We start from the raw sequence: 13,667 nt of genomic DNA, 5'->3' as shown, positions 1-13,667 counted from the left end.
TTGATGTAAGCTATTGTTTTGATATTCTTTTACAAGGGGAGGGATTGAATGTAAGGGAAAGGCAGCGGTGTGAGGAGAGTCGAAACTGTGCCATCAGGTGTGAGGTTGAGGGAAACATGCAGTCTCTCATCAACGCTGTGCTTTCATCATTCAAACAGTCATTATTATTGGATGGGGTTGTAATATTATAATTTTTCGTTGTTCGGTACGCTGAGTTCATCAATGGGCATATGCTTACCAGTTACGGACTATCGTAGAGCACTGTTTCAGGGGATAATACTGCCCTCTTCTGGGATTATGCTGAAAATTGCCTTACAAATTTTACTATTTCAAAAATAAAAAACATAATATATGGGCTATTAAATACCAGAACTCTGTATAAAGATGTACCTTGAAATACACTACACTTCTTTTTGCTGTTAATTTGACTTAATACAGAGGTTAGCCACCGATCAAAAAAAAATGGGAATAGACTGAGTCACAATTGTTCTGTGAAACAGTGTAGCTTTGGTCGTCATTAGAAAGCTTTGTTGAGCTTGTGCCTCATATTCAACTTCAATTTTTTCTTGGCACCACACCGGATAAACCATCCGCCCGACGGAAATACGTAAAATGTATAAGGGCGAGTCAGTGCCACATCATCATAAAATATACACAGAATTTGTTTAAAGTTGCGGACAATAATCTGGGGTATGAGCAATTTTCCGAGTACAAATACGATTCATCGTGGAAAATGAGTTGTCTTAAAATATATATAGATATTTTTGGACGTCCCTGTTTGTGACACGACCACGGAATCATTTGTGGGTGGGGTCTAATTAATGTGTACGTAGACAAGTTAGGAAAAATAGACAGTCACTAACTAGTTGCTAGACACAAGGAGCACCGAGAGATCTTCATCTGCAATAGCTAAACAAGCTGAAAACATGGTAGCAAAACAGAAAATACGAATGGCAAACGAGAAGCACAGCAAAAACATTACACAGAGAGGTAATGTCGCCAAGTCATCGGTAAGTTTGCATCCCCATTGTATTATTGATTACTCATTGAAAGAGACGCCACAACTATAACTGTCAAGGTATAGGCCATATCTAACTATAACTTTTTAGACTTCATAAAAAATGTAAACCTGTGTAATCTACCAGAGGAATATGTTTTTGTTTTTTTGTTACTCATGTACATCTTTCTGCAGAGAAATGCTGGGGACGACAAAGTGGCAGTTGGACCATGGCTTCTTGCCTTGTTCATTTTTGTTGTCTGCGGATCAGGTAGATATACCTGATATTACTCATATCAATATGATTCGCCTTTTTTCTGCATCGTGTATCTGTATCGCCCAAGTTCATAATTGTTTAGAGAATAAATATTTTATTGAAAGGCTACATCATGTAGCCTAATTGTAGCGATTTGCCGGGACATCCTATCTCTTTAAAAGTGCTGTCGAAGGACAAAGTTCCCTACAATCCACTTTGTTTGCCATTCACAAAAGTTTGATCTTTGCCCCCTCTGAATCAAGACAGTATATATTTTCCCCTCAAAAGATAGTGGATTTATTCATGTTTCCCATCAAATTAATTATTCTGAGACACCAAATATTGCTTGTAACTGGTGCAAAGTGGAAAAAGACTTGATTTAATTGACCCTCCTGTTTTTGTCCTTGATGTCCTGATCTGGTGTTCATGGAATCACACTGCTCACACTCACATTACTTGTGTTTGTGTTTGTTTCAGCCATTTTCCAGATAATTCAAAGCATCCGTATGGGCATGTAAAGTGAAGACGACAACCATTGTCCAATTCCAACTACACATCCAGGGCTTTAATTGTCCCTCACAAGATAAAGGAGAAACAGCCATCATCTGTCCATTACCCGTCTTCCTTTTCTTTGGCACTACCAAAACTGGATAAATATGCACCTTCTGTAAATGACAGACAGCCATGTAGTTAATACCATATGCATTCCATAAATGAACATCATGATTGACCTGAATATATTGTGACCTTTTGAAGTGATCAAGAATGTGTTTTTTTTATTGTTGAATCTTCATAAGATGCCTGTGGCGTCATTATGTGAAGATATGTATATGTGCAGTGGCAATTGTTGTCCATTGATGTGCCAACACCAAATTTAGGTCTATATTTCAAAACAAAGGACCATACTTTTTTCATTCCCTAACCCAAAACTATATGCATGGCTGTAAAAAGCAAATATCTTGTTATAGAGCCTTGATATAACAGTGAATGCATGCCTTGTCTGTATTTCAATTTGGACAACAGAAGGAATCTTTTGAATCAGAAGATTTGAAGGTAATGCAATGTCTTGCTGCACTATGTGTGGCATACACCTGTGAAATCAAATATTTCTGTCCGTCAATATATATATATATATATTAATAACAATAAAAGAAAAACGGAAATTTTAAAAAGTTTATATTGTGATTGGAGGGTTTGAGAAATATCCAGCTTTCTTAATGTTTTACAAAACTATGGTTTGACCCACTGGCACTGGGTGGCAGCATAGGTCATTATTTGGACTGCTCCATATCGGTTCTAGATCCAATGTTGTTAGAGGACGGTGAATCAGACTTGTAAACTTAGATATCCAAGATATAAGTAAAACCTACTTGATTTACATTAGGATGCATTGTATATATTTTAAGATGCAACCTGGGTTCTTTCGATACACGATACGATTCTTTACAAATTCTAATGAGAATGTATCCAACCTCAAAGCTCCAAGCCCCAGTTGGATCTAGAACGCCCATTTGTCAGACTTCGGGTTTGTTAGCTCTACAGACCAGAGTAAAAACAACCTGTCAACTCACTGCTATATGGCGTCTTTGTCAGAATAAATAAACCAAATCTAAGGACTACAGCCCTGCTGACTTTGATGGAAACGCTATCAATCAAAAGAGTACTATACAAGCTTCAAGCAATTAGCTAACGTATAGTGCACTTACAAGTAGCCAACACCCAGGTAGCTATATACTCGTTTTTAGCTAGCAAGTTATCTAGCTAGCAAAAACCAACCGCTAGTAAGTGCTGCCAGTGTCAATGCTAACGTAACAGTCGCCTACTTGCTAGAAAGTAAGCTATTTTTTCAATGCAATATTTTGATAATTAGTTACGTGATCTCTCCTGATTGCCATTCACTGCAAGCTAGCGGGCGATATACACAACGTCGTAGCTGGCTAGCTACAGTAGATGCTAATTAATGTAGATAGGCTAGCTACAGTCTGTAAGCTATAGCTTACAACTTCAATGATTTTAATTGGTTATAGTGACTGATTCTTAACGCCAGTTGTTATCGATGTAACTTGCTGTGCAAATTTATTACTAGATAATACATAATTGCTAAACATTGTCCTCTCAAAAGTGATATCTCCAACATGAGTTCAAGTCCAACACACCAATAGTGATACCATTGTAACAAACCCTCAGTCTTCAGAACAGAATTATTAAAAGCTCAAATAGACGTACATATATATTTAATTAAGTAGTTATATATTTTCTTCGAAGTGCTTCAATGGAGCCTCACAGCTCGAATCGGCTACCCAACCGAAAAAGAAGGAGGGATGGGTACTGTGGAGAGAAAGGGGAGGGGGAGCCACCCGTCAAGGTCTCACGTACTGTGGTGAGTGAAATGCTGATGGAGATAAGAGACACATTAAGAGTAATAGATGAAAATAAAATAACTATATATTTACCAGCTTATAGTGTGCATGTGTGTTTTTCAGGGTCTAACAGATCCTGCCCCGTTTGCTGACCAACTTGAGCCTGCCACCACACCTTACAAGCGCGTCAGCATGGACGAGGCACGCCAAGGCACTCCGCGTAAGTCTCTGTTTCAGCTTTTCTTCGACACAAAAACTCTGCTAAAGCCGCCTGTCTCCCTTTCTCTGGTTCACACGTTGCTGTCCCTTGTTGTCCCTGTTAGAAGATCGTCCAGTACGGGTGTATGCAGATGGGATCTTTGACATGTTCCACTCAGGTCATGCTCGAGCGTTAATGCAAGCCAAGGGACTCTTTCCTAATACCCACCTCATCGTTGGAGGTTAGAAGTACATTGTTTGTTTAGCCTTGTATGCATTGTTTACATTTTACATTGATACATTTTGGAGATTATTTTGTGTGCAGCAGATAACCAAGGACCAATGACACTTCTGGCAGTTTTACAGTGGTTAATGCCAAGTAACAATCTGTTTCACAAGATCAGTAACATTTTGCTATGACATCCCATCTTACAGTTGGTAGTTATCTCTATTGTTTGTGTGTTTGTGACAAGCCATTAGGTCTGCTGCTTCTCTCTCTCGCTCTCTCTCTCTCTCTCTCTCTCTATCTCTCTCTCTCTCTCTCTCTCTCTCTCTCTCTCTCTCTCTCAGTGTGCAGTGATGATCTCACACACAACCTGAAGGGTTTTACGGTCATGAACGAAGACGAACGCTATGATGCAGTCAGTCACTGTCGCTATGTCGATGAAATTGTGCGTAACGCTCCGTGGACGCTTACACCCGAATTCCTAGCTGAGCATCAGGTGAGTTGGAACAGTGCAGTCTTGTAAGGTAACAGGGATGCAGTCGCCCAATACAGCCTACTTTGCATGTTTAACTCAATTTAGAACTCTTTATTACTAACTTTATTACTTGTAATATAATGCCCTTTTTTTCCTCTTACAGATTGACTTTGTTGCTCATGATGATATACCCTACTCCTCAGCCGGGAGTGATGATGTGTACCAGCACATAAAGGCAGCCGGTAGATGTGATGCAGTAGCTTATTGTGTGGGTTATATTAGAAGTGCTGAATGGACATCTGACGTCTCCCCTTTCTTCCAGGCATGTTTGCACCCACACAACGTACAGAAGGTATCTCCACATCCGATTTAATCACACGCATAGTTCGTGATTATGACGTTTACGTGCGCCGAAACCTACAGAGAGGCTACACTGCCAAAGAGCTCAATGTTAGCTTCATCAATGTGAGTTCTTCCACCATTTTGTGTAGAAGACAATTTAGATGTGCATAATAACAGCTGAACTTGTGGTATAAATACAGTATTAACACAATATTCGGCAGGAGAAGAAGTACCATCTTCAAGAGAGGGTGGACAAGGTGAAGAAGAAGGTTCGAGATGTGGAGGAGCGCTCCAAAGAATTTGTGCAGAAAGTGGAAGAGAAGAGCATTGACCTGATTCAGAAGTGGGAGGAGAAATCCCGGGAGTTTATTGGCAACTTCCTGCAGATGTTCGGTCCAGAAGGGGCGCTGGTGAGCATCTTGGAAGTTTTAGAGAATTAGGGTTAGTTGTTCATGAGCCTATTTTTTGGAAGTAGATAACAGGAAGTAGACCCTTGTTTCTCTCAAACTCTAAAGCTACACCTAGCTTGGTGAAGTTCTTTTATTGCTAGAAATATGTAAATGTGGTAACTTATGATTCTCCTGTCTATCACTTTTTTTTGGTTTGTTCTTGCTCCCTTTAGAAACACATGCTGAAGGAGGGTAAGGGGCGGATGCTGCAGGCCATCAGTCCCAAACAGAGCCCCAACAGCAGCCCGACACGCGAGCGCTCCCCTTCACCCACCTTCCGACTGCCTTTCTTCTCCAAGACCTCCCCTCCATCCTCGCCACCAAATCACCATGCAGCATACAGCATCAGCGAGGATGAAGATGACAATGGCGATTAGAAGACATTCCTAAACCCTCCATTCCTCCCTTTATCTCTGTTTCTTGACAAGTCTTGACATGTACTGAGACTTTCAACGTATTTTATTCCATGTCAATGTGGCATTCACTGTCAACTTTGGTTGACCCATTTCAAAATTATGAGAATTTGTTCAAGTTTATTATGTTTTATCATTCTGTGAACTGGACTGGGGCGTTATAACTAAAACACACTTAAAACACAACATATTTTGACTGATGATATAACATATAAAAAGTAGCTGACATTCTAAGACGCATGCATGCTCTCCAGCTTGGGAGACCATACAGCTATGTGCCTCCACAATGTTTGGTTGTCTAAAACCAACCCAGCCTCATAACGGCTGTCTGCTTCTTTATCCCCAAACAAAGACTTCCCTCCAACACATTTTTTTTATTAGTTGGGCTAGACAAGGAGGGGGGGGGGCACATCCCCCTACATGCAGCAATGGAATGCCTCTGCTCTCAGGCAGGAGACACAAACTTAGTTTATCGGTGAGCAGTCTAAAGGATTTTATCAGCTACTTCTCCCCATAAGTCTACATTCTCTCTTCTCTCCAGTACTTCCTCAAGATAGAAACTATGACCAAAAGTATTTTGTTAGGACCTTTTTAGTTAGGTTTGTAGTTGTTTGATTACCTGATTGCAATGTGATTTGTCTTATTTATTCAAAGAATCTGTTTAATTTATTTTCAGTTCTACAATTTGTTGAAATATGTGAAGCTTTCAACCCTGCTTGATCAGGTAACAGGTTAAGCCATAGAACAGTGTTGGATTATTATGCACCACCTTAGCTCACTGCTGCATTGTGTTACTAATTGTCCCAGACAGCTTGTTATAGGATTCTCCAGTGCCCAACTAAATGTATGCAGTATAAAGTGACCATTTGACTGTTTAAAATGCACATGTTAATCTCCAATTCAACCCATGATATTAGAGATTTTCAACATTGAGGATCTGTTCACACGATGGAAAGCTTTAAGTTGTTGTACTAAATACTGAATGATGCTTCCAGTTCCAGGCATTTTTTGTGCCTGTTGTTTATTTTTGATGTTTTGTCTGTCAGTTTCAATAAAGTGTATGCATCTACTGGCCAACTCTAAAAAATAATGGCACTCTTTATACAACTATTGTGTTATTTTGTTTTAGTAGTTCCCTGGGTAAAACAGATATTGGATATATTGTATGATCTGTTCAGAGTTTATCTTTCATCTCTTGGAACAAGATGAGGACAATGTGCTTCAGTTTGAAGTAAAAATACTTGAATAGCACTCAAAGGCTTAATTTTGTATTGCGTTGCAAAAACGTGAAAATGTACAGTTATTCCTACCACCAAATAACCTTGGAAAATATGTTCTACTTTTTCTAAAATCCATATAAAACAAACTAACATGGTATAAAACTTTGTAATAAAATATACAGAAGATTAGCTGCATTATGTCTTCAATTATTTCAATCTTCATAAATTGTACGAACAATTATTTAGTCATGACTAACAAAAGACCTGGAAATACCAACTGCCTCCAAATTTTTTCTTTCTTTACTCACACGTTACTTAATGACATATTTAAAACCAGTTGGCTTATACAGTGAGATGTGTCTTAACAAAAACATAAATGAGGATTACATTAGACAATTTAAAGGGTGTATAACATTAGCCCTTTGGTGTGATGCCAAGAGAATGAGGTTAATCCGGTATCCAATCCACTCTCCATTCCAATTTCACGACATTTCTGTGAGGTCCATAGTGGACAGGATGTGTGCTTTCAGCAGACAGGTTGAAACTTTGAGAAAAGTCCCAGTTGGCATGTTTGTTGGTTCATCATAACTTGACTCATGCTACACAATTTACAGCAACACAACTCAATTTTTCCCTCCTTCACCCTGTTACTGTCAACTGTAACTCAAGTGTTGGAAGACTGCTCTGGTTTTAAACGGATGGCCCAAGAGTTGGCTGAAACAATGTTGCCACTGCGATGGACTCGACAGGTGTAAATGCCCTCGTTGAACTCATTGGCTACGATGCGGAGATCGCGGTCTTTCATGATTATGTAACCAGGGATGGAAGTGAGTAGTTGCTCTCCATCTTTGTACCAGCTGGAGCAAGACCGGCCCAGAAAAGAGAAGATGGAAACAGTAAATCAATACAATACATTCTATAGGCATACTTTTAAATCAAATAAACTAAAAAGGACAAAGAAACCTTGAATAATAGTTTCTTAAACTCAGAAATGGGTCTCTAAGTTTTAAACACTCTCACCTGACTTTGGGAGGCGATCGAGGATTCTTTGTTCCACAGCGAAAGCCCACAACCTTTCCACGAGGAACCATCTTGATCTTAACATTGGCTGGAGGTGTAGTTGGTGTGGTAACTGCCTCCAGGGGTTCTGTAGGAAGAGAGTGACATACCACAACCATTAAACCCCAACCCCAGTCTCCCACAGGCTTACATTCCACCATTAAGGGGCTGGTGATCTGAGGACAAAATAATAATGATATCTCCACAGTCAAAACAAGGCTATCCACCAAAGAGGTGATTGGCTAAACAGAACATTGGCTACATAGCACATAGTTTTAAATAGTTATACATTTTGCAAACACTGTCAGGCAATGCCTCTTGCAAATGCACAACCATTTCCCACATGTGACATGAAAAGATAAACAATCATAACAAAAGTTTTGTGTTTTGTTAAACACACCATCAAACCTAGATTTACAGAACAATTGGCAGCCTAACCATAGCAGAGATCACAACGCTGAGGACAGTGTTTCTTCATGAAGCTTTTCCTCCTCTCACAGAAGCCAAGACGAGCCCATGGCTCACACACACGCCTCTTGTCCATGCATCCTGAAACACAGCACATGCACATTGAAGGCAGAGCACAAAGACATGTATGGATAGTGCTTAAACTGAATTCCATTTTATACAAGACTTATCGAGCCAGCCTGCTACATTATAGTTTGTCAGTTACCATAAAGCCGCTGGATACCCCAGATGTCATCCTGGGCGATGTTCCTCTGGCCAGTATAAGTGGCGTTGGGGTGCATCAGGGCCTGGGGATCACGGGAGTGCCACAAACCAAGAGCATGGCCGATCTCATGTGCTGCAACCTGGACCAAGTCATTCAACCACACACCTGGGGGATGGGGGGAGAATCAAATAGAATAAATACAAGAAAAGAAAACCAATGAACAACTACAACAGTTATGGTCAGTGCGTATGAAGGGCATGAACAATATTTCATCATGAAATTATTTGTTGATGGCTTTGTTAGCCTTCTATTCTTTTTTGTCATCCTCCCCATCTGGATCCTCCTCATCGGCTGCTCTTTGGGACTGGAAGCAGAGCCTCTGCAGACATGATGGACTGCACCTTGTTTCCAGCTGAAGCGGGACTTTCCCAGAATCCAGAACTCGTGGTTGTCAAAGTGGATCTCTCCTCGGGGTGGCAGGAAGGCATGGGCAAGTTCCCCATTCAGCCCATCGAAGCATGGGTGCAGTGGAGACCACCAGCAGTCTGTGTGGTTAAAGGTGTAGAAGCCTGACAAACACACACACACACACACACACATCCATGCATGCATGTTTCATAAAAAGAACACCGGACTTTAAAAGACAGAAACCCCCTTTCTGAGATTTTGTTACTGATGTTCTTTCTTACCAATAATGATGTCAGCGCTCTTGTTTGGGTTTGTGATTTCATTGAAAGAGAGAGGGGACACATCACTCCACTTGGTGAATGCAATGCTGATTGCTTTACGGGTGTCATCTTTGTTCAGGGTGTTGGGGAACTTGGTGATTCTGACAAATACACAGGACATGACAGACGATGGAGCTTAAAGAACAAAGGAAAATGTGTTTACCCAGTCAAACACCATCCAAACTTAGCTTTGTGAAAATACACACCATCAGCACGTTCATGTCTTTCATCAATATCACTGGAAGCACTCGGCAACCATTCTTGCATCCCTGGCATTCAGACAACTATTCCAGACTCCTGAATGACAACAGAATCAATGCCAAAGTTCCCTCTCCACTTTTTAATTCTCTTACTTGTAGGTGATGTTAAAGTGCTCCCATTTGTGGCCTAGAGGGTTGATGGCATAGCGTTTGGACCGGCTCATTGTCACTCCTGACAGAGGATGCACAGACGTGAAGGTCTCTATAAGTGGCTTTTGGGAGATCACATCTGCTCCCTATGAGAATGTGAGAGAACGGAAGAAAAAAAGCACCCGATGTTGACGTCATTGAACACCAGATAAATAAAAAAAATCCTTGACACAATTCGATCATTTATATTCTAGCAACCAATACCCACTATATCGATTTGAAGAAAAACTACGTTGCATAGTATGGTAATTCTTTACATATGCAACACGACTTCCTGTTCACATCCTGACCCCCTCTGACATTCTCTCTCGATCTGCCTCTGTGCTGCAAATATCTGTCACACACATGTGAGAGCCGCTACTCCACAGCTTTCTAGACGATTTTTTGCAAAATCCGACAACAAGCAATGGACACGTTTATGTGGTTATGACATTTTCACTTATATGCATTTTACTATTTTATTTGTCTATAGTTGTACACATACCTCTATCTTCCACGTCGGGATCCCGCCGACCCAATCTATCACAGTGGTAATGAACACCAACAGTAGAAGTCTTAAACTAGTCCCTCGCCTCTGGAAACCGGGTGTTAAATCTTTTAAATTCATTTCGGTTACTCCGTAGGCTACCTAGGGTCCTTTAAATTTCACAGTTCAGACTTCAGAGCAGATGCAAAGGTGATGCAAAACTTGATTTTTTTGTATAAAAAATCTTTGGCATTATGCATGGGTATTGCTGGACAATATTTTGTTCCCGGGGCGATCGTGCATTGCATTCAATAATCCAAACTGTAACCTTGTTAAAAATATAGTTTGGCCAAAACTGGAGCTCCAAGTCAGCTCTCCTTTCATCAATCTGTCATCCTCTATTCTCGACGTACTTTACCTCCAGAATTATGACTGTTATTGCCATCCACTTTTAACTAAATCCAACAGTCCTGCATCTCAATCTCGTTCTCTCAACTTTGGCAGAATCCTTGTGCTTTGAGGGGATCAGGTGTCGAAGCCACGATCTGGGCACGTCAGTCGAATGGTAGGGCAGAGGCAGAACCGCCCAGTTTTAAAACAACAATTTGCCGTACCTCCGCTCTGCAATTCTCACATGGTCTCAAACTGCGCACATTTGTCGTATAGACTAGATGGTGGGAATGGGGTCAATGGGGACTCATGAGCCATATAGTCTAGAAATATCATTACCATTAGGGAACTCATTCATAGGCTATAGGTATTTTCTTAAATCTGTCTCTGTACCAACGAATATTGGACTACACGCAAATGAAGGAAACAGCATGTTTTATGGTGTATATTTACATAATTCTATTTTTGAAGTCTGCAGCCGGGGAGTAGGGCCTATGTTTTTTTCACCTGTTGACGCCTGTGGCGCGCAGTGCCATCCACTGATTCTGCAGGTGGGTACAACGGACGATGTTGTCACAGATACTTGGTTCCAGATGCGCAGTTTTCTGAACATCGTCTTGGTCCACCATCTGTTAAAACACTCTGTATTTTCTGTTGGCAAATTCCATCAAGAACCATTAAGGATGTATGTCAGTCAAATTGGGATAGCATTGGGATTTCAAAGAATGATTCGTGCAAGCAGGGGCGGATCTAGACATTTTCACCTGGGGTGGCAAAGAGGCTGGAGGTATTTGTGGTGTGGCATGGAGCAGGCGCGGGAAAAATAACCACCATTAATGAATATAACATTGTAGTTCTAATGAGAACAATAATATTATTTTAATGGTGTAATCAAATGCAGGCCTACTATAATGTACTAATAATATATTTTTGCATTACGAGATTTTACATTTATGCAAAAATGAGATTGGGGTGGCAAGTCTTTTTTGTTAGGTGGCAGCTGCCACCGCCAATTCATGCAAGACAAGAAAATAACGTTATTCAACCCAAATTGTTATGTCACAGACGTGGCCTCGCTCCATCAGAGGTACACTCGGCCGATGTTCACCCCTCACTGGGATCGAACCCGCCACCTCTGACATCCCAAGTGCGACCACTACCAGCTACGGCAACAACATTTGCTGGCGTGGGTGGCCTGTTACATACATGAGGAGTGAGTTTAACTGATCAACACCGGCTACAGTTAAATACCAGGCCAGATGCCCATATGATTAGGTCTATGTATTTAATTCAAGTTCATTAGTATCTTTGGTTATTGTACTAATAGACCCTGATATATTTGATACATTTCATCAAAGACAAATAGGCTACCATGATGGGTTGTAACTTTTACCAGTCGATTTACACATTGGAACTCCATCTTGCAATGACTGAGAACATGATTATGGTTTCCCTTCTCTGACGGAATGGCATGGAAAGGCTTCTGTTGACCTCATTGACTCATTGAGTGGTTGCATCACTGCACAAACGTAGTCACCTTGAGAAAATGCACGAACAATCATTTGAAATTCAGCAAATTCAGCATATTAAGTGTTTTCGAATTTTTAAAATCCATTGTCTAGATTTAAATGTTGGCAGTGAAACAGTTTGGCATTGGGCCCACTCTACTGGGCCAAGTGTTCCACAGTTGCCCACTAACCCAATCACTCAAGCTGACCTCAGGAAGGCCCCAAGACAGCCTGTGGTTTTAAATAGAGAACCCCTGGAAACTTAAATGCATACAGCAGGTCATTTTGGTGTTGTGTAATAGTGCATTAAATAATTGATTCAGGGATCTTGAATTTACAAACATGGCTTTGTTGCATCTGTTTCTCCTAATGAAATATCGCCATTTGATTAGTCTACTTCATCTTTGTCTTTTGAAGGCAGACAGAAATAATTAGGATGAATTTTAAGTCTCTTCAACAATCATGGCACGCAGTAGATGTTGGTACTTGGGTGAATACGTCAATACAGTAAACTGCATGTTGACATGAAAGTTCTGGTTAAGGGCACCTGAATGGCAGGCTCATTAAGTCCCACCCCTCACTGGATCTGGCTCCGGTCCAAGGCTCTGGCTGCATTCCAGGTGACTGCGGAACTCGGGCCTCCGTGACCCTGCCGTGTCACTCTCCATGGGAAGGCGCAGAAGGAAAATAGCAAAGGAAGGCGGAAGGGGGGAAAGCAAAAAAAAGTCTGACAGGAGATCTTCTTTCATGGGTCCCTGAGAGATGAGAATTTAATTACTCATCTATCCATTCATCTGTCTGTCGACGTTAACACTCGCAACGTTATTTCTTAAACGGCCACTTTGTACCCCAACTTTGTTTTCCTTTCATCACAAAGAAGATGGCTATTTTTTAGTCTTTTTCTCCAACAATTCACTCCAAACACTAGATGCCATTCAAGAATTCCCAGAATTAAACACACAAATTATGTGAACAATACTTTCAGTTTTAGCTCCACATTCTTTTAAAATATATATATTTTTAGTATTTTTAGTTTTAATATTTATTGTTTAATGCAGGAAATGTGTGTGGGGGGGACTCGAACCCAGGCCACAGCAACAGTACTTTGTGAGGAGATGGTATCCACACTAGATTGGTGAGACATTGAGGGACACCCCTTAGACATGTGCTTAGGTTACCTGCTAAAGACAGGCTATCCCGAATTACACAGAAACACATTTAAAAAAATGCAGTGTATGTAGCTGTGTGCCTGGATCCAAGTCCAAGTACTTTAGATTCAAAATATATATCAAATATATATTTATATATATAATTCCTTTTTATTATAAAATAAGTTAGTCCCATTTGACTGGACCCTTAAATGTGATTGAAGTGTATGTTTCTTTCCTGAGAAATATATTTGTGTCCTGATCTTCCTTGGTAGTCAGTTTGACAACCACTGGGTTAACTCTCATTCAACTATTTTTGCTGTCTAACCATATTTCATAGCATGCAAGG

At 40.6% G+C, this 13,667-nt stretch overlaps 3 protein-coding genes across 5 annotated transcripts; 2 read left to right on the top strand and 1 right to left on the bottom strand.

The window, feature by feature from the left end:
• Positions 1 to 810: 810 nt before the first annotated feature.
• On the top strand, positions 811 to 2,425 carry LOC146257506 (stress-associated endoplasmic reticulum protein 1). The gene is made up of 3 exons (XM_084673678.1): positions 811 to 1,010; positions 1,193 to 1,268; positions 1,731 to 2,425. The coding sequence occupies exons 1-3, from the start codon at positions 927 to 929 to the stop codon at positions 1,769 to 1,771; spliced, it is 201 nt and encodes a 66-aa protein (XP_084529804.1). The 5' UTR covers positions 811 to 926; the 3' UTR covers positions 1,772 to 2,425.
• A 151-nt stretch (positions 2,426 to 2,576) lies between these two features.
• pcyt1ab (phosphate cytidylyltransferase 1A, choline b) lies at positions 2,577 to 6,785 on the top strand. 3 transcript variants are annotated; one of them, XM_084673675.1, is made up of 9 exons: positions 2,577 to 2,976; positions 3,519 to 3,633; positions 3,737 to 3,833; positions 3,937 to 4,053; positions 4,382 to 4,533; positions 4,676 to 4,754; positions 4,835 to 4,977; positions 5,076 to 5,264; positions 5,477 to 6,785. In XM_084673675.1, the coding sequence occupies exons 2-9, from the start codon at positions 3,526 to 3,528 to the stop codon at positions 5,678 to 5,680; spliced, it is 1,089 nt and encodes a 362-aa protein (XP_084529801.1). In that variant the 5' UTR covers positions 2,577 to 2,976; positions 3,519 to 3,525; the 3' UTR covers positions 5,681 to 6,785. The 3 variants fall into 3 exon arrangements, with proteins under 3 accessions (XP_084529801.1, XP_084529802.1, XP_084529803.1); XM_084673676.1 differs by having other exon boundaries at positions 2,577 to 3,086; XM_084673677.1 differs by lacking the exon at positions 2,577 to 2,976 and having other exon boundaries at positions 3,717 to 3,833.
• Positions 6,786 to 7,214: 429 nt separating this feature from the next.
• On the bottom strand, positions 7,215 to 10,795 carry mmp23bb (matrix metallopeptidase 23bb). The gene is made up of 8 exons (XM_084673674.1): positions 10,291 to 10,795; positions 9,750 to 9,892; positions 9,358 to 9,497; positions 9,070 to 9,237; positions 8,669 to 8,833; positions 8,434 to 8,544; positions 7,957 to 8,083; positions 7,215 to 7,793 (listed from the first exon to the last, which is right to left on the bottom strand). Exons 1-8 carry the CDS (start codon positions 10,411 to 10,413, stop codon positions 7,601 to 7,603), a joined length of 1,170 nt encoding a protein of 389 aa, XP_084529800.1. The 5' UTR covers positions 10,414 to 10,795; the 3' UTR covers positions 7,215 to 7,600.
• Positions 10,796 to 13,667: the final 2,872 nt, after the last annotated feature.

This window comes from Hypomesus nipponensis, chromosome 15, assembly GCF_054491055.1.
Source record: "Hypomesus nipponensis isolate SF chromosome 15, ASM5449105v1, whole genome shotgun sequence".
Classification (NCBI taxonomy): Eukaryota; Metazoa; Chordata; class Actinopteri; order Osmeriformes; family Osmeridae; genus Hypomesus; species Hypomesus nipponensis.
This window is presented reverse-complemented; position numbering and strand designations above follow the sequence as displayed.